At 38.9% G+C, this 22862-nt stretch overlaps 1 protein-coding gene across 9 annotated transcripts in view; it reads left to right on the top strand.

Moving 5' to 3' along the window:
• The window catches only part of RECK (reversion inducing cysteine rich protein with kazal motifs), a 141152-nt gene that overhangs the window by 54075 nt on the left and 64215 nt on the right, over positions 1 to 22862 (top strand). For 8 of the 9 annotated variants that reach the window (XM_073332540.2, XM_073332536.2, XM_073332537.2 and 5 more), the window contains 5 exons: positions 14606 to 14639; positions 16334 to 16531; positions 16865 to 17132; positions 20205 to 20384; positions 21573 to 21785. In XM_073332540.2, the coding sequence (XP_073188641.1) occupies positions 14606 to 14639; positions 16334 to 16531; positions 16865 to 17132; positions 20205 to 20384; positions 21573 to 21785 (893 nt within the window). Of the gene's footprint in view, positions 1 to 12902; positions 12957 to 14605; positions 14640 to 16333; positions 16532 to 16864; positions 17133 to 20204; positions 20385 to 21572; positions 21786 to 22862 lie in introns of those variants that run through there. The other variant, XM_073332542.2, reaches the window with a different exon arrangement.

Genomic DNA, 22862 nt, shown 5'->3' with positions numbered 1-22862 from the left:
CCACACGTTTACTTTTTGCATACTGGAACATTAAGAACAGTGTCAGAAGTTTTAAAAATAGAGATATCAGTCAACCATTTCTCTTGGACACCTCACTTGGACTTCCATCTACAAATCCCATAGGTCCAGGGACAGTATATCATTGGATCTAAAGGCTGCAGCTGAGGGTGACTCCCTAATCCTGTGCTAGGGGATCAAACAGTTGCTGTTGTCTTGCCTTCCTAGTTCTGACTAGACCCCGGTATTGGCTCAGTTTCTTTGGTCTGAGGAGCAACCTTCACTACCACTTCTTAGGAGATAGTGATGCATCTCTTCTGACTCCAGGTAATCTGGTTTCCCCTATCACTGCACTTCATTCTTCTTCTATAGGGAGGATGTTACTCCCATTTCAGAGGGTTTGGATTTGAGAGCTTTTCTGAATTGTCGTCTTCTTCTGGAATGGAGTCTGATCAGAGAATCCCCAGAGTGAAGATTCTAGAGAGATGTTCGATTTTTTTTTTCTTTTGTTGGTTCCAGATCTCCTTTCCATTCTGAAGTTTCTTGATGAATTCCTCTGTGGGCTTTGCTTATACCCTAAGACCAGGTGGCTTTTGGCCAAATGGGTAAAGTGACCAACATGTCAATAGCTTCCTTGCTTTCCTCTGTCCCAAAAAAGGCCATCGGAGAAATATGATCCCCTTTGCTCTCAGCAGGGAAGTACAGAATTTGTCCCTGTCTCACCAGCAAAGAGTCTCCACCACCTCTAGCTGGTGTGGTTAGCATATACTGTCGAAGACTGCTATTAATGGTAATGAAGAGCAGGTGCATGATGAGCCTTCAGAGTTTCCTGAAGCTGTCCAAACAATTTCTACATTTAGTGATGGTAGTATCATTGTAGCTTCGGTATTGTGCTCAGATTAGCAACAATTCAAAGAGCTTTTGGGTCCTCTAAATCTAGTACTTTCATTAATAGAGGAAAAGGCTCATAAATTGTTTGACATACCCCTAAAGCATGCGACTGTTCTTGGCCTTTGAATGTTCATAGCAACCAGAGTGAACATAAATGTATTGAAGCTAAGTTGTCAGTATGCTTATCTCTGAGATCCTTTGTTTCTGGAAGTGGGTGAATGATGTTTCAATTCACTGGCTATTGAAGCAGGGACTTTGAAGGTGAATGTTCTAACCACCAGGTTGTAGAGTTATTCTCTCTGTCTCAGGCCCAATGACTGTATAAAATACTTGAATAAAGTGGAACTGCCTCAACAGGAGAGATTGAGATAGACCTGCCCCAGTATATCCCATAGCCCAGGGATTGGGGCACTCTTCTGTGAAGTGGGAGACACCCCTATTTAAATACCTTCTCCACATCAGGCAGAGTGGGGAATTGAACCTGGGTCTCCCACATCCCATGGGAGTATCCTAACCCTTAGGCAAGTGGTTAGGGTTCTCCCATGGGATGTGGGAGTCCCAGGTTCAATTTCCCACTCTGCCTGATGTGAAAAAGGGACAAGGTAGAGGAAAAGAACCTTGCATCCAACTGTGATGATGTGAGACCATGGATCTGAGTGTGAAGGATAAAACGTGTTTTTCTGGCTGCCCTTCATCTTGTGGAGAATCATGATTTATTTGCAGATGACTTGAGACATGGGCAAGAAGATCAGTAAAGGAAGGAATCTGTAGCCAGAACTGTCCCCCCAAAAATGGTGGTACCATAATTTGCACAGAGACAGTTCTGTTCTCTATCCCATTCAAGAGTAGAAAATCATCCACTCAGTGACGGATACTTTTCTGTTAGATTAGAGTTAGCACTTCCTTCAGGCTTTTCATTCTCTGTGTCGTCTTCATAATGTAATCAAGAAGATGAGACACATGGTATATGTAAATCTTATATTTCTGAGGTAAGCTACCAATTTTCATGTTCTGCTTTTCTAGCCGTGTCAATGGAACCACAGTTCACTCTGCCTATTTCATTTGGCTCTTATTTCAGATTAAGGATCAGATCCTTAATTGAAACCCTATCTACCGACCCCACTCCTTCTGCCAAAAGCAGCATGGTTAATTTAAACAATAAATGCTCACCGGAAGTGGAAAAATTTCTATTCAAATTTTTATAAAAGCTCTAGGAGAGACCTGTTCCTTGAAATGGAGACAATCTTTGGTGCAAATTTAAGACAATTAAAGCCTTTTGTCTACCGTGCTTCTTAATAGTTTGATATGAAAGGTGACCTGATTAGTTTTAGCAAGCCTGGGAAGGCTTTGGTCACTACCAAGACACATCTACTAGTTTATGTATTGTGATTATTTAACTTTCCAGGGCTCTTGGTCTTCATTCTTTCTTCCATTAAAAGATAGGTGTTGTAAAGAACCTGTGGGGTTGGAAACACGCCTCCCTTTTGTCCTGTCAAAATTGAAGTTCAGATTGTTTGGGTTCTCTATACAGTCTATTTCTGAAAGTATTTTTTTATTGTTCTTTTACATCATCTGGGAAAGTGAATAAGCACTAGGCCAGAGGCGGGCAAAGTTTTTGGCCTGAACGCCGCATCAGATTTCTGAAATTGTACGGAGGGCCAGTTAGGGGTGGCTGTGCCTCCCCAAACAGCCAGGCATTGCCCCCCGGGGACCCCTGCCCCAACTGCTCCCCTGCCACCCTATCCAACCCCCACCTCTCCTTCCTGACTGCCCGCCCCCGGGACCCCGCTCCATCCAACCACCCTTTCTCCCTGACCGCCCCGGACCCTCTGCCCCTAACTGCCTCTACTACCCCATCCAACCCCCCCCCCGGGACCCCTGCCCCATCCACCCCTCATGCTCCCTGTCCCCTGACTGCCCCCAGAACTCCCACTCCTGACTGCCTCCTGGGACCCCTGCCCCCATTCAACCCCCCTGTTCCCTGCCCTCTGACTGCCCCGACCACTGTCCACACCCCTGGCCCCTGACCACCCCCCAAACTCCCCTGCCCTGTATCCAACGCCCCCCCCCCCGCTCCCTGCCCCCTTACCAAGCTGCCTGGAGCATTGGTGGCTGGCAGCACGGCTGCACCAGGACAAGCAGCTGTGCTGCGCAGCACAGAGCACTGGGTCAGGCCGGGCTCTGCAGCCACGCTGCCCAGAGGATTATGCCGGTGGCGTGGCGAGTTAAGGCTGAGGGGGAACAGCAGGGGAGGGGTTGGGGGCGAGCCTCCCGGGCCAGGAGCAGGGCAGGACAGTCCCGCGGACTGTAGTTTGCCCACCTCTGCTCTAGGCTTTGGTGGCTGATCCTCTTTTTCCTGTACTCCATAAGGTTTAAGTGGTCTTACACCCACATCTGAAATTCTTGGTGAAGATAGTCACTAAATCCCACTAAACCCAGTACATTTACCTCCTGGCTTTCTTCTTTAACCTCACAATTTACCAACTAAATTAGATTGAGAAGGCTTTGGTTAGTAATTTGATAGAATGAAACGGTACTACAAGTTTTATAGAGTATTTGTAGTTGGGAATATGCCTAAATGGAAATTATTTAAATTGGTTAGTCTCTACAGTCAAACTGGTTGTGACCTAGCTGGTGTTTGCACAGTAAGAGCTTATTTCACCAGCTAACTATGTCCACATATGGTACACATAATACAGATGCCATGATGGTCAGTGGGGGATCTAATGCAGGACTGTAAGCACCAACCACCACATGCACTTCCCATTTGCACTGTAAGAGTAATTCCATTAGCTGTCATTCTTCATTCAAGATGCAGGTTATTCAACAATTAAAAAAAAATTGTATTCAGCACTGCAAATGCAGAAGCTTCTCTTCTGATACTGAAGGTTCCTTATGTAGACAGTATGTTTGACACCCTAATTAGGCCGTTGCCTGCAGCTGATGAGCTCCAAAAAGAGCGAAACCAGTAGGTCCTGCAGTACGGTCCAAAAGAACTTCAAAGATCTTCTGATACCACAGAGAAATCTGAAAAATATATCTGGAGAATAAACTCTGTTTGCCTTTTCAATTATTTGTTTAACTAACTGTTATTACTTGAGGCATTTTTTGTTACTAATTTAGCCTAGCTAGCATAAAGTGGCATGTATGGCAAATCTTATTCCTCCCTGGAAGTCATTATGCTATATTGGTGATATCTTAATTGTTTGTGGAGAATACTGTATTACAAATGGAGGATTGCAACTTCACATACAGAAGAAGCAGCCAGAATAGATTCCTTTAAAACAGAGATCATACTTCTGTGATGATGTTGTTATAAATTTATATTTTGCAATCTTTGATCATTTAATGTAAAATGAGGATTTTGAAAATGGAGCACCAGATGTGCTTTTCTTTTTCCTTTCTCTATGAAATTGTTTTTTAGCCTCATTTTCCTATCTGACAGGTGATTTTGCTCTTCATATTCCTTTTTCTGCTCACCTTTTTTGTCGTCTTCTTTCCCTTCCTCCCCCGCCCCCAATATCTCTGTTTTGTGACTGCAGCTTTTTGATCACTTGATACCTTACTTGTGACTAGTTAAGGTGACTGTGCCTCTAGGTATAAAATCATGGTTAGTGGCCCTTTTAAGACAAACTATAATTAAAGGCATGGTCAGCTTAATTTATAAATTATACAGTTCAGTTTATGACCATATAGCAGGTTTTAGAATCATAGCAATGTTAGGGCCGGAAGAGACTTAATCGTGTCATCTAGTCAAATCCAAAGCACCGAGACAGGATTAAGACTACCTAGACCATCTTGGATAGGTGTTTGTCTAACCTGTTATTAAAAACCTCCAGTAACAGGGATTCCACAACCTCCCTAGATAACCAGTTCCAGTGCTTAATTATCCTTATAGCTAGACAGTTTTTTCCTACCATCCAACCTAAATCATCCTAGCTGCAAACTAAGTTGATTACCTCTTGTCCTACCCTGGGTGTACATTCAGAACAATTGATCACTGTCTTCTTTATATATTTGAAGACTGGTATCATGTTCCCCCCTCAGCCTGGTTTTCTCTAGAATGCCATCCTAACCATGTTTGTATAGCTGCATTCTATCATGTTGCCTAACTGTATCAGTGCCTTCTGGGAAACTGGCTAACCCTCAGCAGCACAGAGCTGCACCATGTGGGGTAATGCACTCTGAGATGCTCTACTATCCAGAAAGTGGAAAGGAAGGAGGACTGGCCCACTTGGTACACAGACATGATTAAGGGGTCCCGCCCGTCTTGCAAAATGAGAGTGGCAGGGGGAATGGTGTGCTGAACCAATTTCATGAAGATAACCATATTCCAGTGCAGGTCTCTTGCTGAGGAGAAATGCTGGTAGCTGTCATGGTTACTCAGAAAAAATGTGGTTGCCTTCTGTGTGATCAGAAGACACTGTTTGAGCAAACCACCCCATTAACTGAGTACAAATGGTTAAATGTTACTGTGTGGACCAGGCCTAAAAGTTGTAAAGGTCCTGTTTTCATTACAATTTTTAAATGAGTTTGCAACTAAACATTGTTTGTGTCAACACACAACATGGTCACTATTCAGTTAGTAACTATGGCTGCTAATAATGTTGCATCCTTGCCAGCAGCCTATTTGTCGCATGGTTGTCTTACTGTAATCCATCTGTAACATTGTTGCTTTATTATATGGACAGAATCTGCTAACAGTGCTTACGTGACTGGTTTGTTGATCCTTCTGCCCTCCTGCTCCCTGTACAACCAGACATCACAGAGTTTACTACCTTTGTGTATATTTTCTGGGCATGGTCCCCTTTGGGTACTATTGAATAGCTTCCCAGATTTTCCCAGTATACATTGATACAAAGATGATAAGGCAGCTTATTTGGTGTAGATGCAAAAACATAGCTGACAGATGGTTGTGTTGTAGAAAAAAAGCTGATGTGTGGGTATGATTAAAACATTTATTGTAATCAGTTCAGATGATTATGACAAAATGGTTACAAAACATAATTATAATGATAGAATGGATGTGCACTAATATGGGATCTGAGTTACCTAGGAAAGAATTTTCTATAGTATCTGGCTGGTGAATCTTGTCCATATGCTCAGAGTTTAGCTGATCGCCATATTTGGGGTCGGGAAGGAATTTTCCTCCAGGGCAGATTGGAAGAGGCCCTGGAGGTTTTTCGCCTTCCTCCGTAGCATGGGGCACGGGTCACTTGCTGGAGGATTCTCTGCTCTTTGAAGTTTTTAAACCACGATTTGAGGACTTCAGTAGCTCAGACATAGGTGAGAGGTTTTTCGCAGGAGTGGTGGGTGAAATTCTGTGGCCTGCATTGTGCAAGAGGTCAGACTAGATGATCATAATGGTCCCTTCTGACATAAATAAATATGAATATATACAGAAATATGAATAATACAGGGCTTAAATTTTCAAAAGTGACTGGTGATTTTGGGTGCCGGTGTTTTTGGGTGCCCAGTTTGAAACATGTTAGAGCCTGATTTTCTATGGGCAGGTGCTCAGCTCTTCTGAAAATCAGGTTTCCTTAAGCTGTCCAAAACTTGAGATGCCCCAAATCGCTAGTCACTCTTGAAAATGTAGACTAATGACTTCATGTTCCTGACTTTTCCGGGACAGGCCTTTCATTTCTAAATGGGACTTTCCTGTCATGGTATTGGGGCTCAGAGGAGATTGGAGGAGTTTCACCCTCTTCACAGATTTGTTAATAATTTAAATGAGACCATTATATTTGAGAAGTGCAGGGGTAGTAACCTAGAAGTGTGTTCCATTTTTTTTATTGAAACAAAGCTGCTGTCTTATAGCTCTAACCAAATGAGAAGAACCATATCTTTTCCAAACAAACTAACACTAAGTAGACATGTTGGAATGCTTTATAATTTCATGCCTTATTTATTTATTTATTCATATAAAATTATCAGTGCAACACAGTACTCAAGGGGGATATTAAGATGTATTAAGATTCTGAGCTGTTTCTAGAATGCTTCTTTGAAATTATTTTTAAAAAACACAAGTTGGAGCTAGTCAAATTTTGTTAATATTTTTAACAATGTTTTTTTGACAGAATCTATTTGGATTTTTGGCAAATTTTTGACTGATGGTTTTTTTTTTTTTAAATAAATAGTTTTGGTTGTGGAAGAATCCATTTAGTTTGTTCAGCCCCACACCCACCTTTTCAGGAGGGAAAAGAAGGGGTTTTTTTTGTTTTAAAGTGTGATTTTCCCTCTCTGTCTTTTCCAGTGGCAGGAAAAAGTGAGGGAAGAACAATTAAACTGCTAAATGCTAATCTTGTTGTTTCAATTTAATTTAAAAAATTGAAAATTTTCAGGAATTAAATTTCAAATTACAAAATTTTCGAATTACAAAATGTTTGTTGAAATTTTTTTAAAAATGTTCACTAGCTCTAACTGTAGTTTGAAAAGAGAGCATGGTGTTTTCTTTTTTTTATGCTATAAAAGCAGCCTAAGTCTCACAGAGACCATGATCTTCTACCTCATTATAACACACACAATTTTGTGGGTTTTGATAAAGGGACAAACCCTGTCCTTTTCATATCTAAAAGTGGACCGTTGTGGTTCCACAATATAAGTTTGGGGAAATGTTGGGACCCTGTAGGTCCATACCCGACACTTGCTGCTCCTTTGCACAGCTCCTTTGAGCTCCACAGCTCCCTGTGTTCCACCATGCTGAAGGTGTGATGCTACTGGATCTGTGGCTATGCAGGGCAGGTGGATCTGTGGCTATGCAGATCAATTTGCTACCGCCCCTGCACCCACAGGGATGGGGAACAGTTCCAAGGACATTATTGCAACCTTGAGGCTTTTGTAGCAATAATAGAATTGCTCTGTTTTTACTTTGCAGCTATAGGATGATGATTCTATCTGTAAAAAACCCTCTTGCCATGAGTTCTCTCTGTTTCCTCAGCCCAGTGGTGCAAGTACAGCAGTATGGTCCAATACGCCATACCACTGAGATATTTATAGCCAGTACTCCATACTGGAAAGACACAGGAGGAGCAGAACATGGGGCTGCCAGCAGTTCCTCCGGCGTGGCTGTACTGCCCCCAGCCCTTCCACGCAGCTGCGTCTCCTGTCTGGGGTCTGTATAGCCCAGCCGGAGGACAGGGCTGGGGGCGGGGTACAGCTGCACTAGAAGAGCTGCCAGCATGGGGCCTCCCAGCGTCCCCACATTCTGCTCCTTTCGGTGCTGTGGTTCTGAAGAGCCCTGTGGTTCAGAAGTCTCCGGTGCAGTGGGAGGAGAACAGAGCCCCACCCACAGGTAATGTGGCATGGATCAATGGGAGGGGCCGGGGAGAGCACGGGGCTCTGGGCTGGGGGTGGGGAGGGGTCATGTGGGGAGGTCACATGCCCCTCCTTTAGCTGGTGCCCCCCTTTTGTGTCACTTCCATGAGTGCAGCGTACTGGTAAGAAATGAATTCTATTTGCACCACTGCCTCAGCCCGATTGCTTGATTTGGTGAAGGGGACAGATTTGCCTCACAGGCAGGAAAGGGGTAAAATCTGAAGTGAATCAGGTGAAAAATTGCTACCCAGAGGACTGAAATGAAGATTGATGTGGCAGCAGCAATAGTTTGTGGAAAGCTCTCGGCCATCAACTGTGGAAAAAAACTGTCTGAGGCATAATGAGTAACTGCTATGTACTTGGAAGTAAATATTAAAACAGTAACAGTACTAATGATGATGGGCAATCACTCGTTACCAAGTATGATCATCTTCCATGGGAGTTATGGGTCCTCAGGTGGCTAATAAGGCTAATCCTTGAACCACAAGTTCTATTGCAATGTGGGCAGGTGTTTTCAGGCTCAGCTGGAGGCAGTTGACCATGACTGGAAGTCAGTCTCTCCTTCCTTCTGCGCCTCTTGTCCTCTTCAGCTTGTTGGCGAACAAGTTCAAAATGCAGGGACCATCATGTAGGACTTCACTCCATTTTGAGCGATCCTGGGCAAATGTCTCCCAAGTGTGAATGTCAATATTACACTTTTTTAGGTTGTCCTTCAGTAAGTCCTTATATCACTTCCGTTGTCTACCCACGTTACGGTACCCTTCTTTCAGCTGAGAGAACAGAACCTGTTTTGGGAGGCGATAGTCTGGCATCTGGACAATGTGACCAGTCCAGTGGAATTGCTGACTGATGATCATTGCCTCGATACTGGTGGTCTTTGCCTCTTTGAGGACCCTAATATTGGTGTGCCTGTCTTCCCATTTGATCTTCAGAATCTTATTAAGGCAGCGTTGATGGTGCCTCTCAAGGACTTTCAAGTGGTGTTTATAGGTTGTCCAAGTTTCGGACCCATACAATAGTGTTGAGAAAATAATGGCTTGATAAACAAGAAGCTTGGTGTCTGTTCGAAGGTCGTGATCTTCAAAAATTCTGTGCCGTAAACGAGAAAAAACTACACTGGCACAGCTCAGGCGATGTTGAATTTCTGCATCAACATCTGCCTTGGATGAAAGATGACTTCTAAGGTAGAGGAAATGATTGACATTCTCCAGTGCCACTCCATTGATTTTGATAGATGGGGCATGTAATAACTCATTTGGAGAGCGCTGATAGAGTGCTTTAGTTTTCTTGATATTAAGAGTGAGACCAAGACATGCATAAGCATTGGCAAACACATTCAAGATAGTTTGAATATCTTTCTCAGGTTGGGCAAAGATGGCGTTGTCATTAGCATACTGAAGTTCCACAATAGATGTTGTGGAGATCTTACTCTTGGCTTTCAGCCTGCTAAGCTTGAACAGCTTTCTGTCCATTCTGTAAGTGATTTCAATGCCGGCTGTAAACTTCCCAGCAACTAGGTAAAGAATGACGGTTATAAAAACCATAAACGTGGTTGGAGTGATGATACAGCCTTGTTTTACTCTTGTTTGTACTTTGAAAGTGCTGCTCAGAACAGTCACTTTCATGTTATCATGAAGCAATTTTAGGACATTTGCTGTATTTATCAGGACATCCAATCTTAGAGAGTACAGTCCAGAGGGCATGGCGATTCACTGAATCAAAGGCTTTAGTTAAATCAATAAAAGCCATGTACAGTGGTTGGTTTTGCTCCCGACACTTTTCTTGCAGCTGCTGTGTTGTGAAGATCATATCCACAGTTCCACGACATGGTCAGAAACCACTCTGTGACTCCAGTAAAATTTCTTCTGACGGGGCAGAAGGCGAGTTGCAAGGATCTGTGCCAGAACTTTGCCTACAATGACTAGGACGGAGATATGATAATTTCCACAATCTGCTTTATCCCCTTTCTTGAAGAGGGTGACAATCTGGGCATCCCTCATTTCACTGGGTATCTCCTCCTTTATCCAGATTTTAAGAATAAGCAAGTAAAGCTGCTGAATTAGCTCTGATCCACCGTCTTTAAAGATTTCAGGAGGATCCCATCTAGACCTGCTGCCTTGTTGTTCTTCATCTGTTTGGTGGCATTGTGTACCTCAAACAAGTTAGGAGGGTCTCCAAGCTCATCCCTAAACAGTACTAAAGGTTTTTAGGGGAATAGTGGAAAAAATGAGGATAAAACTTGGATGCCTTTTTGGGGTAATGATAAAAACCTTTGTAAAGAGCTTCGATATCTACTGATGAGAATCGGTATAATAAGAGCTGGGTGGTGGTGGTATTAATCATTATTTTTTGTTTGTGGACCATTATGTTGAGCAGATAGTCTTTTGAATTTTTGTGTGGTTAAGATACGTTGTTTTAGTGGTTTTTAGTAACTGTATACTTTATTGGTGTCATGAATTCTTGAGACATCAATTATCAGCCATTCTATGGATCAGAAGTCAGCAACAATGGCGACTTGTAGTTGGAATGGCTGATGAGTGACATCTCAATAACTCATGAACTTGAATTTATTATAATAACCCTTTGAAGGTAGAAATGTGCTTGTCTGTTGATACAGTGGAAGATAACTGGTTTTTCTATACAATAAATATATTTTCTACCACTAACAGAGGAAGTGGACTGTCTAGTTATAAAATGTAATGTTAGAACTGTCTTCCTTAGAATCTAGCCTCTGGCTGTTAATTATCTCCTTGAGACTGAAAGTTGATTATGTCAGATAATTTATCAGTTTTATTAGAAAGTAGAAAACAGCATTTTGATACCCTGGTCAATGTGATGACTGCACCAAGGCGAGAAAGTCTGGACTTGCAGTTCAGGCCTCAACATAAAATAAACCCATATGTCAGGCAGGATTCAAACAGAAACAAGAATGCTTGAGTGTCTTGTAACTCATACTCAATAGGAGTAAATTTCCTACAGCTCTCAGATCAGTAAGAAACTCATTTCTCTTTTTTTTTGGCTCCCAGTAGAACTATACAGTCCTTTTCCTATTGAGTTTATATCCCTGCTCTCTGATAACAAAACTTCCTGGTAGCAATTAGCCTTACAGGTGAGTGACAGTTTCTTGAGACCTATCTCTCCTCTGGTTTTCTGAACCAGGATCTTACTCCATTGGTTTGATAGGTCTCATGCAGGGTATAGCTACCCAGTGAGGTGCATTCCCTCTTATGTAATTATGGCTACACTTTAGGGAAGACCAATTTCTCATATTACTGTTGTTGTTTTTATGGCCTTCACAATGTACTAGATGCTGCATAACCATGTAGGAAGATACAGCCCCTGCTCTGTAGAGCTTGCAATCTAAATAGACATACAAAGGGAAAACAAAAATAAACAACCCCCTGCCTCCCCCCTCCCCGAGACCAAAAGATGTGGGGTAGCTATGGGAAAGTATGAATGTGAAGATCATGTGGCTACTTATGACTGTCTTTAGCATGGGTGTGTTTGGGGTTGAAATGGAAGAGGAGATGGAACAATAAAGGGAAAAAGGGAGCAGCATTAATGTTTTTCGGTTTTCTTATCTAAACATATAGAACATCATTTTACAGTATCTTCCCAAGAAAAGAAACACATGGGAACGTGGTTAGTCTCTAAGGTGCCACAAGTACTCCTTTTCTTTTTGTGAATACAGACTAACACGGCTGTTACTCTGAAACCTGACATGGGAACTTTGTACTTGATTTCACAGGGAGCAAGATTGGGACATTAATGAAGGAAAATGGTCATCTATTATGTGCCTTTATTTAATATGTCCACATTTGAATCAGTTGAAGCAAAATGTTCAAATTTCATTTCCTAGCAGTTTATTCCTCCTTCCCCAGTTTATTTCTTCTCTTCCAAGTCTTTCATTGGGATCTATGTATTTTAACCCCTATACAGCATCTAGTTTTCATTGAAGGTTCTGCTTTTTAATCAGTTCTCCAAGAATTCAAGATTCTCCCACTCTTGGGATAAGTGCACTCAGAACCTTCTGGAAAGCAGCATTTGTTGGGTCAATATCCTTCTCCACCTTCTGGAGGTGTAAAAGGCAGGGTAACCTCAAACAATCTTTCCCTGTACCTTTTAACTGTTGAAGGCCCTGTGAGCTGGGAGCCCACTCAAGCCCAAATTCTCTGCAAGTATAACTCCACTGACTTCATAACATCTTTATTTTATAAAACCAAATTCTGGGCCAGTTTAGACTTTACAGTGTCTCTAGTTTAGTTAATAAAATTTTTAATTAAAAACTATTATCTGATTTTCACAATCTAGACTGTTTTGGCCACCAAAAGCCATCAAAGTAACTTGATTGATTATAGTGATGTTGCAGCAGCAGAGGTTTGGGCGCTCACCTAGATACATCACTATTTTTTCCCTTTATTACAAACTTTTTTGCATGCTTTTTTCCCCTTTAAATAGTGTAGTAAGTCACTTCTGTAATATGTGTTTGTTTTTTTTAGTCTTTTTAATTGCTGGGCCTGTGCTATGGCATTTCCTTCTTAGGCTGCTTCCCCTTTCCCAGAGTCAGTCTTCCTCTTTGAGTGACTTTTTTCCTAGGGTGTAAGTCTAGAGGACATGATCTTGGAGTTATTTGTTTATTTACTGTGGTAAATAATTTAATAATTTTTTCCTATCTTAGTTTGCTGAGACATAAAGAGACAAGGCTCGTCTTAAAGCTTCTGCTGAGCAAAAATCTAGATCGATAAGATCAGGTGAAGAGTTTTAATGAAATTTGTAATTAACCAAATTAGAAACACTGAATTCAGATTTGGCCCAGCATTTAGGTTTTATAAAAAATAAGTTCCTCAAAACCTCAGATAATAAAATTGTTTCCAGTTAAATATGCTGAAGGATTTTTAAACAAACATTTTCTTGCAGTGTTTTTGTCCACACATTGTTACATTGGTGTTACAGTATGAGAGTCAGAAATGGAAAATGAATAGATTAATTTCTGTTTGACTTTTCACTGAGAGAAGTGCCAAAAGAAATAAGTTAAATAATGAAGAAAGATTCGCAAAAAATATTTCATTTCTATCAAGCTAAGGTGGACAAAGGTCACATTAAAAGAGACTTTTATTCTAATTGATGACATTAAGCTTTTATTTCAAAGAAAATCTGCTGGCAGAAGCACATGCTTTTGTTATTGTGTTGGCATACATGATCATTAATATATGACGATAACAAATCAGATGCTCAGAACTTTGCCTCCATGTGACGAAGAAATAGCCAAATGGTTTACATTTAGGAGTAAATTCAGTGAGATTTTTTTTTTTTGTGGGAACATAGGAATATGGGAATTGAAATCACCTCACAGTTCACTGCGTCTGGTCCTGTGATTGCAGGCAACTCCATTTTACTATCCAGTTCCTAAATTTATCAAGATCAATTTTAAAACTAGGTAATTACACCCTACTGCCTAAGTAATATCAGCATCTAAATGTTCTGTACACACAGACAACTTATTCGTGTCCATAAGAGCTGATTACTTATTCATGTCTGTAAACACAGGCTGAGGTGGCCAATATGGCTTACTGCTTTGAAGGCTGGCCTTGCAATGAGGTCAAGTGACTTTCCCCACTTGCTTATTTGGGATTAGAATACAAAATCTGCCTGCCACCTAGTTACTGGTTTTAACTAGTCAGCCATGTTATTGTCAAGTTTCTGTGTGTCCATTTTGTGTTTGCACACAAGACTTATCTTTCTCATTTTAGATGAGAAAACACTTTCTTTGTATGTCCACTGAACTTCTAAAATATAATTTTCTAAAGTTTTTGGTGACAGTAATATTGTTGTTCTGTACCATAACTGTCATGTCACATGAACTTGTAAAAATTTTTTTTGAATTTTTCCTGCTGTTTGTACTTTCATTTGCCTCCAAGGGGTAGGACTCACTGAAGGCTCTATCCTGCCATGCATACTGATTCCTTATGCAGGCTAAACTCCCATGGATTTATGTGTGAATTTAAACTGCAGGATTTGTCCCTAAATTAACAGTCATTAATATGGTCTTTGTATATCCTATTCCTTGTCTTTGAGGTAGTTTATGAAGATCTTTCTGTCTAGATGATTAACCTTCCTATGTGTTCCATTAAAATATGCAAAAAGAATTTGGAATGATACATGGTCTTTTAAAATTCTTTTTATTTACCTCGTTTCCTTATTTTTTAAGCAAATATGCCCGTTTATCCATTATACACTTCTACTTCTACTGTGCTATTTAGGTACACTTTAACAGTAGAATGTTTCTTTAATGAATTCCTATTTGTTAAATAAATACTGTGTAATGTTAAGAAATTGCTCAATACTTTTATTGATATGTGAAATTCTTTTTTTTGGTAATTGTTTTTTGTTTTGTTTGCAGAATGCTCTTTTTAGTTGCATTAACAGAAACGAGAGTAAGTATTCTCTATATAGTTAAATTTAATGTTTATTTTTGTCCATTTTTATTTTCCCTTCTGTATTCTCAGTATTTACACCCCTACACCTGCAAGGGATGGGGGGAGGGAGGGAGCACATGAGTAAAGTTATATGCTTAAGTGTTTGCAGGATCAAGCTTTGTGTGTATTTTTGTATATATATTTAGTTTAGATGTGAATGTGTATATCTGTTTATCTTCTCTAATTTTTTTATTACTGGGGTATTTGAACAGTTTCTTTGAAGCTTATCTGTTTCTGCTACTTTACTCCATTTTATGATTTAAAGTGAAAAATAAGTAACAGGCATAGATGAAACTTCAATCAACAAAGTTACTGTGTTGCTACAAATGTCTCTATTAGTAGAAAAAGAATGGAGGAGAAGAAATGAAAAAAGTTACACAGATGGAATTCTCTCTTGATAAAACATTTCCCAGGAAGTGTCTCTGTGTATTTAATAATGTGGGAAAAATATTTTATGTGAATGAGCCAGATTTATTGGATCTCTTGTTTTTTGAATTGGGGTGTAACCTTTTATAACTTTTATGTTGAAATGTCCCCAATTAATATTAAGTTGTTAAAGATAAGAGCGCAATAAAACCCAACTTAGTTTTCAGTTTCCAACATCTAGGTCGGTTACAGAAAAATTTATTTAGATCACTGATTGACACTTTGATAAAAACCAACCTTATTTAAAAGGAAAATGATTAATTAAACAAACAGGCATGCAATTATCTCTTATACAATACAACAATTATACTTACACTTTTTTATCTTTGAGTTTATTAATCGGTGATCAGTCCACTGACTGAAGTACAGTTTTATATTCCTGGAACCTAATGGTATCCTTTTTTGTTACTTAGAGCATTCTTGCAATTTAGCAAAACTACTCCTTTTATAATATGTTACAATTCTAATTAACATTAAACTGCACCATGGCATAATTATAGTTCTGCCACCTCCTTATTGGCTCTTTCCATACACATTCTTTAAATTAAGATCTGGGCCAAAGTCCTTCCCATACTATCAATACAGATAGCATTTTAATAAAACATTCACAATTCTTAAAAACAATAATTAAAAAACTTGCTCAAGCTTGTTATAAACAAAGCATAACGGTAACATCTTGCTAACTTTTACTTTCCCATAAAACTTTATCTCCAATTTATCTCTAACTTTCTCACACTAGCGACTTCCGTTTTCCAGACCCCTCTACACTTAGGTCCAAAACCTAACTTCTGTTTATTTCTTAATCTAAGCTATCCTATAGGTTACAGGGGTCAGCTGCTCTCTTTAGTCCTTTGTGTGTATATTCTAATTGTACTATAATACATGTATGGTTGTATTACAAATATGTAAAAGCAAAATAACTGAAACTAAAATCTGACTGTGTCACAAAAACTCTCTCGAGCCCAAGACTAGCTGTAAGGATTTTTCCACCCTTGGTGAACCCAAAAAATATTGGCCCCTTTACCAGCCTGCAGACACACACAATTTCCATGCCTCTGATAATTATTTTAGTAGAGTTTTCAAAAATGGGGTCCTTCTTTAGAATAGTAGTATGAATATCATTCTAAGTCTTTAAGTGAATTTATTGACTGAGTACGTATGTTCTTTTTCTATATATTAGTTTCTGTGCACAGAAACACATAGGTTTTTTTTTCATGTGTTTCCAGTGGGATCAGTTTGTTGCAGTTATGCAGGACATCATACAAACTGCCGGGAATATTGTCAAGCAATTTTTCGGACAGACTCTTCTCCTGGTCCTTCACAAATAAAAGCAGTTGAAAGTTACTGTGCCTCTATTAGTCCTCAGTTAATACACTGCGTGAACAACTACACACAGTCATATCCAATGAGAAACCCTACAGATAGTAAGTAAAACATTATAAAATGTTTATAACATTCCAAAATAAAAAAATAATTGTATTGAAATGGAATATACAATACATTGTTAGATTTTGGGGTGAGTGTTATTAATTGTTATAATCTATTAATGCCATAGATCACTTCCTGCTTTTCTTCAGATGGTTCAATCTGCTAGTATTTAAAACTAAAGAAGCATCTGCTTGCTATTGTTGTTGATTTTATTTAAAATGTTTATGAACACGTTGTAATGTAAAGCAGCATGGTAAAGAATACATTTGTTGTTGTCATTAGATAGCTGCCAGTGATAGATGACAATTTTTATTCTCTTGAATATTTAGGTTTGTATTGCTGTGACAGAGCAGAAGATTATATCTGCCAAAGTGCTTGTAAAAAGATTCTAATGTCAAAGAAAACAGAACTTGAAATTGTTGATGGACTTATAGAAGGATGTAAAACAATGCCTCTGCCTCAAGATCCACTCTGGCAGTGTTTTCTTGAGAGTTCAAGGTCTGTTCATCCTGGAGTCACTGTGCATCCTCCTCCTTCAACAGGCCTTGATGGGGCTAAATTGCATTGCTGTTCTAAAGCAAACACTTCCACATGTAGGTCAGTAGCCTTTTTGTTACTCCTCCTTCGTTAGAAACAATTAATAGTGAAAATGCTCCAGAAGCTGCCCAGGTAACAGATGTTCTCATTCAAGTGTCAAATTGGGGTGGTTTGTAGAAACTCAGCAAATTGGCTCCTCTCCATGGTGTCCGTCATCTTGTGCTCCAGTTTGAACTTTCATGAAACAATATCTTTCAGGCTAGAGCTACTCCTTTCATCTTAGGTGAGTACCAACCAAATTTTGGAGAAACACCCAATGAATATGCTGTATCCATGCTGGCTGAGTGCAGTGGCAGATATTGGGGCAGGATGAAGTGGGGCATTTAGTTGCTGATAAGAATTAATGGGGGAAGAATAGCTTAAAGCTTCAACTACATATATTTTTCCAATTTGACCCACCACAAATATATGCTTGAAAAACTTGCCAATATGGCCTTCACCAGCAAAAGCTGTGTAGTGATTCTGAATTAGAACTGAGCAAACAGTTCATAACGTATAATGTATTCTAATGGCATGAGTTTTTTCTAGTCTCATATGTCCATGCACCATTTAATGCTTGAATAATTAATTTTTAATTATTAACATGTTCTTAAAAAGAAAAGGAGTACTTGTGGCACCTTAGAGACTAACCAATTTATTTGAGCATGAGCTTTCGTGAGCTACAGCTCACTTCATCAGATGTTTAAACATCTGATGAAGTGAGCTGTAGCTCACGAAAGCTCATGCTCAAATAAATTGGTTAGTCTCTAAGGTGCCACAAGTACTCCTTTTCTTTTTGCGAATACAGACTAACACGGCTGTTCCTCTGAAACCTAACATGTTCTTATGTTCTTAAAATGATTCATGAATTGAATCAATTAAACATAACTGTTGTGTAGTTTATGACATAGGTTACCTAAATTATTGTACAAATTATGTAGTAATTTATAATAATCCCAGTTTACCCCATTGGAGAGCTAAATCATCCAGTAAGATTACAGAAACAATACTATATAACCTAAGCAACTATCAGTAGTGTCAGTTGTGAATTTTACAATCATTAACAATTTGAAATTTGCTTGTGGCAGATATTCTGGCTAAAAAAATCTGTTTTGTAAACATTTGCAATAATAAAGATTAAGTGTGTTAATGTGCACAGAAAGCAGATCCCAAATGGTTGCAGTAAAATGAAAATTCACTTTTGAATTCAATATATATTTTGAGATTTTTTTTTTTGTCTACTTGCTTGGATCTTCTCTAAATGTTCCATTCCCTTTTCCCTCTGTATTTGATTCTCATCTGTTATTTATTAAATTTGGTTAAAACTGTAGGTATAGCAGGTCAAGGTTTCAATAATAAGCCACTATTTCTTTCAAAATTAAACGCTTGCCTCCAAAGCCGCTTAATTTACTGGTGTAAAATCTAAGCTCAGCAAGAGATTACCCATTTGCAAATTTTATGAGCAAAACTGATTTGGACATTTAGAAGATTTTTTGCATGTATTTAATAAAAAAACCACAAAAAACCACCAACAACTTTTCGCCGGTATCTGTTTTGGGGTTTTTTGGAATTCATATGATTCAGAAACACCTTCAGTGCTATAAATGAGTTTAGCCTTCGTGTTTTCACTTTATTTTAACATGTGTTTGGGAGAAGACTCAAATACCTGAAAGATACTATGCCTATGGCTAATTTTATGATTTTTCATTGGGTTTTCAGGCTATGATAATGTTAAAAGAACATTATTAAGGTTGCAGAGTCAAGCAGTCAAAAGTTAGGAAATGCCAGAAATAAGGTTGCTTGTACAACCTTAAGTTTTGTATGTAAGAGGATGCTCTGTGGGGATGGTGCATGCACAGTCTGGTCGGCACTAGAAATGTAAAACACTTGAGCATGTTCTGTCAGCAATTTTCGCTGATAAAACCGAAGAAATCTACTGAGCATGTGCAAACTGTAATTTTTTTTCAATGGCTTGTAACTTTGCAAAATTTGGGTGAATTTTCACGGAGATGGCAAAATACACAACCCTGATAGAAGGGTCACCTCTCTAGCCAAATTTCAAGTCCCTGCTCCAAAGCATGCAGGCGCTAGAGCTGTTCACAAAAAAAGGTCACCAGAGTTTGACGTGGGTAGAACAATGTGTCCCCCTCCCCTCAATCTCGTTTTCTGAACAGCTCAACTGTTTTGACTGAAATTTTCGAAAAAAAAATTCTGCCTGAGGGAGACCTAAAATATGTAAAATTTCATCCCAAATGATACATTTGGCACAGTTATAAGCAACTGAAAACAGGATCTTATAGTGGAAGGTATGTCCTGGAATTATGCAATGCTGCTTCTCCTCCAAGATAGAACAATACAGTGCAGAACAATCAACATGGTATCTCTTTTGTTATTTACTTAATTTGATGATAAATTCTCAATTTATTTTAGTCTGCCTTCAGTTTTTCAATATGCTGCAGATTTTTATATTTCAATGTGAATGGTATTGCAGTCATCTGGGAGGGGAAGCTGGAGGTCTTGACAGCTGGGTAAGGGACAACTGTAGTGTTTGCCACCCAGGATGTGTGTAAAATGGTGTGGGTATTTTTGGACCATGAAAACGGCTGGACTTTCTTAAGCTTTGGGTACTGGGGGAAGACAGACATCTTCTCTTGCTCCCCATTTTGGACACAAGTGTATATAATCTGAAATTGAGCAATGGGATTAGACATTTTCCCCTCCTTATTGCCATCTGAGTTACCACCCACAGAAATGAGTGGGGCGATTCTCACCTCAGAGTTACTGTTTCAGGCTCTCTGCAAACTTCAGTAGGTATCTTTGTATTGGTTGTACCCACTTCACATTTTGACATTTCCTTCACAAGCATCACAGCTAGAGGGTTACTTTGCTATTTAAATGAAAGCTCCTCACTTTGGAGAACACCTGAATGGTCTGTCTGCAGCCACATATTGGGCCCAATCTTGCAAACTGTCTGGATGTCAAAAACTTCAGTGAGAATTTTGAAGGATGTGGGCTTTCATGATGAGGACCTGTAGTTTCTTTTTGTATGGTACAAGACTTCTGAAAAATTGCTTTTATTTTAATGTTTTTCAGGGAGTTGTGCACTAAACTTTATAGCACAAGCTGGGGCAATACACAGAGTTGGCAAGAATTTGATCGCATTTGTGAGTACAGCCCAGTTGAAGTTTCCATGTTGACCTGTTTAGCAGACGTTCGAGAACCTTGTCAGCTGGGCTGTAGAAATCTCACTTACTGCACTAATTTTAATAACAGGTAGGATAAATGCATTAAATATTTCATCAAGGAATTCCTGTGTGTTGAGTAAATATTTTCAGATTTGTATTCTGCATGTTGTAGGGTTTTTTTTCCCAAAGATTGTTTTGTAATCAGATAGTGACTTTTTATTTAATTATTAAAGTAAAATATTTTTAGAACGGCTCTTGAGAAAGTGTTTAATTTTGCAACATAAAGCACACTTCAGAAAGACATACTCAATGCTATCATGATGCGGCTGATTGGAATAAAAGTTCATGTCTATAGTAAAATCTTGCTACTCGTTAGTAAAATGTTTTCCCGACTGTTCATTGTACAGACAAATAGACGTTGCTTGCTCATTGTTGTTTTGTTTTAGATATGTGTCTAGTTCTAGATAAGTATCTATTTCTACACATAAGAATACAGTTTCCACAAATGTTCTTAAAATTGCTGTGCCATTTATGAAACAAAACCTGGACTTTTTTATTATTTTCATGTTTTTCTTTAGTTTGAAATATTTCAGAGACCAAATTGTCAATTTATAAATAAACCTTCAGTTCTTAAAAGCAAAAAAGCTGGGTTATCTTAAATACTGTATACTGTATATTGCAAAATGTAGCCAAAATGCATAGTTTTTCATGTTACATTTTAAAATTTTCCTGAGAGAGTGTTAGAATGTCTCATAATGATCTCTTCTTTTTCAGAATTCTTATTCTTTCAGAAATATAAAAATCAGAGTTGTATTCAGGCAGCTTTTTAAAAAAGAATTTGAATTTTCCCAGCAGATTGTGATGGTGGTAAATATGCTCTGAAAGAATACGAATGTATACATTTTTAACCTTGTCCCTTATTTAGTTTTAATATATGTGTAAAAATAAGGTACAAGGTCACTAATGAATATATCAACAATTTTAAATGTGTATATGAAAGTCTGTCACTGAATTAGATCCCTCCAACTTTGTCTAGGAATTACGGATAATGATATAGACACAACAGGTGAAATCGTTTGAACACTTTATTTTCTCATTTTTATTACTTTTAAGGTAGCTTCTTGAAATTATGTTTAAAAATCATTTCCTTTCAGGCGTTCACAATTGTCTTTTATACCACTAATGACACATAGCATAGGGTTGTAGAATTTGTTGTATAAAGTAAATTTATTTTTCCCTGCTGTATAAAGATGCTATATTAACTTTTTCCTTTAAGACCAACAGAACTTTTTAGAAGCTGCAATGCTCAGTCAGATCAAGGAGCCATGAATGACATGAAGCTTTGGGAGAAAGGAAGTATTAAGATGCCATTTATAAACATTCCTGTTCTTGACATTAAAAAATGCCAACCAGAAACATGGAAGGCAATTGCTTGCTCACTGCAGATTAAACCTTGTCATAGTAAATCTAGAGGAAGTATTATCTGCAAGTAAGTACATTCATAAGTCTTTTTTACTTCAGTAGTTTTTCAGTTTACATATAAACCAAAACCACAATCTACTATAGTACTGGGTTTGACTTGTGTTAGAAAAGGCAAACACAGAAGGAATGTGATATTGAATAGTTGATGTACTTCCAGTAAAGTGAATGGGAGTTGAAAGTCCTAAGCCCTTACTTGAATAGGGTGTAGAGAAGAATCTCTCCATGTTTCTATTATAAAGATCATTTTTCAGGTTTTTACATCCTGCTTTACCTATATAAATAGACAAGACAGAGGTTGGAAGGGCAACCAGTGGTGCAGAAGAGACTTGTACAAGGTCACACAGCATATCAGTGTAACAATTGACTTCTGATTCTCAGGAAAGTGTACTTTCCACTAGACCATTCTGCCTCTCCTAGACAGACTAAATTATATATATTATATATAACCATTTCTCTGCAAGACTACTGCCTATCTGGTTTTTCTTGATCCCTGCAGTGCTTGAATTGGGGGAGAGTGGAAACTCTTCATCTCCTACCTGAGTTGCATTCAGTACAGTTATATATTCTCTCTTTTTTTAGTGATGTGATCATCCTCTTTCCCCTTTCCTAGCGTGGGGGTTTGCAGTCAAATGTAGGACAAGTAACAAAGCATAATTTACGAACCTTCAAATTCAGTTTTTCCCCCCATTCTTTTATTTGATTCTCGGTCTCCTTTCATCTCCCACTTTCTTTTAAATACATAACATTTTCTTCCTCTTCTTTTTCCATTGTTTTCTTTCCCCTTTTATTGTTTTCCTGTCTTTTTTTTCTTTCCCCTGCTTTCTCTCCAACATAATCTTTTTTCTCTGTCATTAGCTTCCTTATTTCCCCACGTATACGAATAACTTTTCAGTTTTCTTAATCGCTCTTGGGGGAGCACAGTTTGTATTTTCCGTCTGGTATTGGCTTCTGGATCCTCTGTGGATGCTTTCTGGGTGGTATCACCAATGGGTACCATAATTCCCACACAAATGGTGCTGGATGAGTCGTCTTGTCCTAGTTCTCACCCTTTCCAATCATTAGGAGTGAAAGTGAGAAGTGGGCC

The sequence above is a fragment of the Lepidochelys kempii genome, chromosome 2 (genome assembly GCF_965140285.1).
Source record: "Lepidochelys kempii isolate rLepKem1 chromosome 2, rLepKem1.hap1, whole genome shotgun sequence".
Classification (NCBI taxonomy): Eukaryota; Metazoa; Chordata; order Testudines; family Cheloniidae; genus Lepidochelys; species Lepidochelys kempii.
The sequence above is the reverse complement of the archived record's forward strand: the minus strand, read 5'-3'. Positions and strand labels throughout refer to the sequence as shown.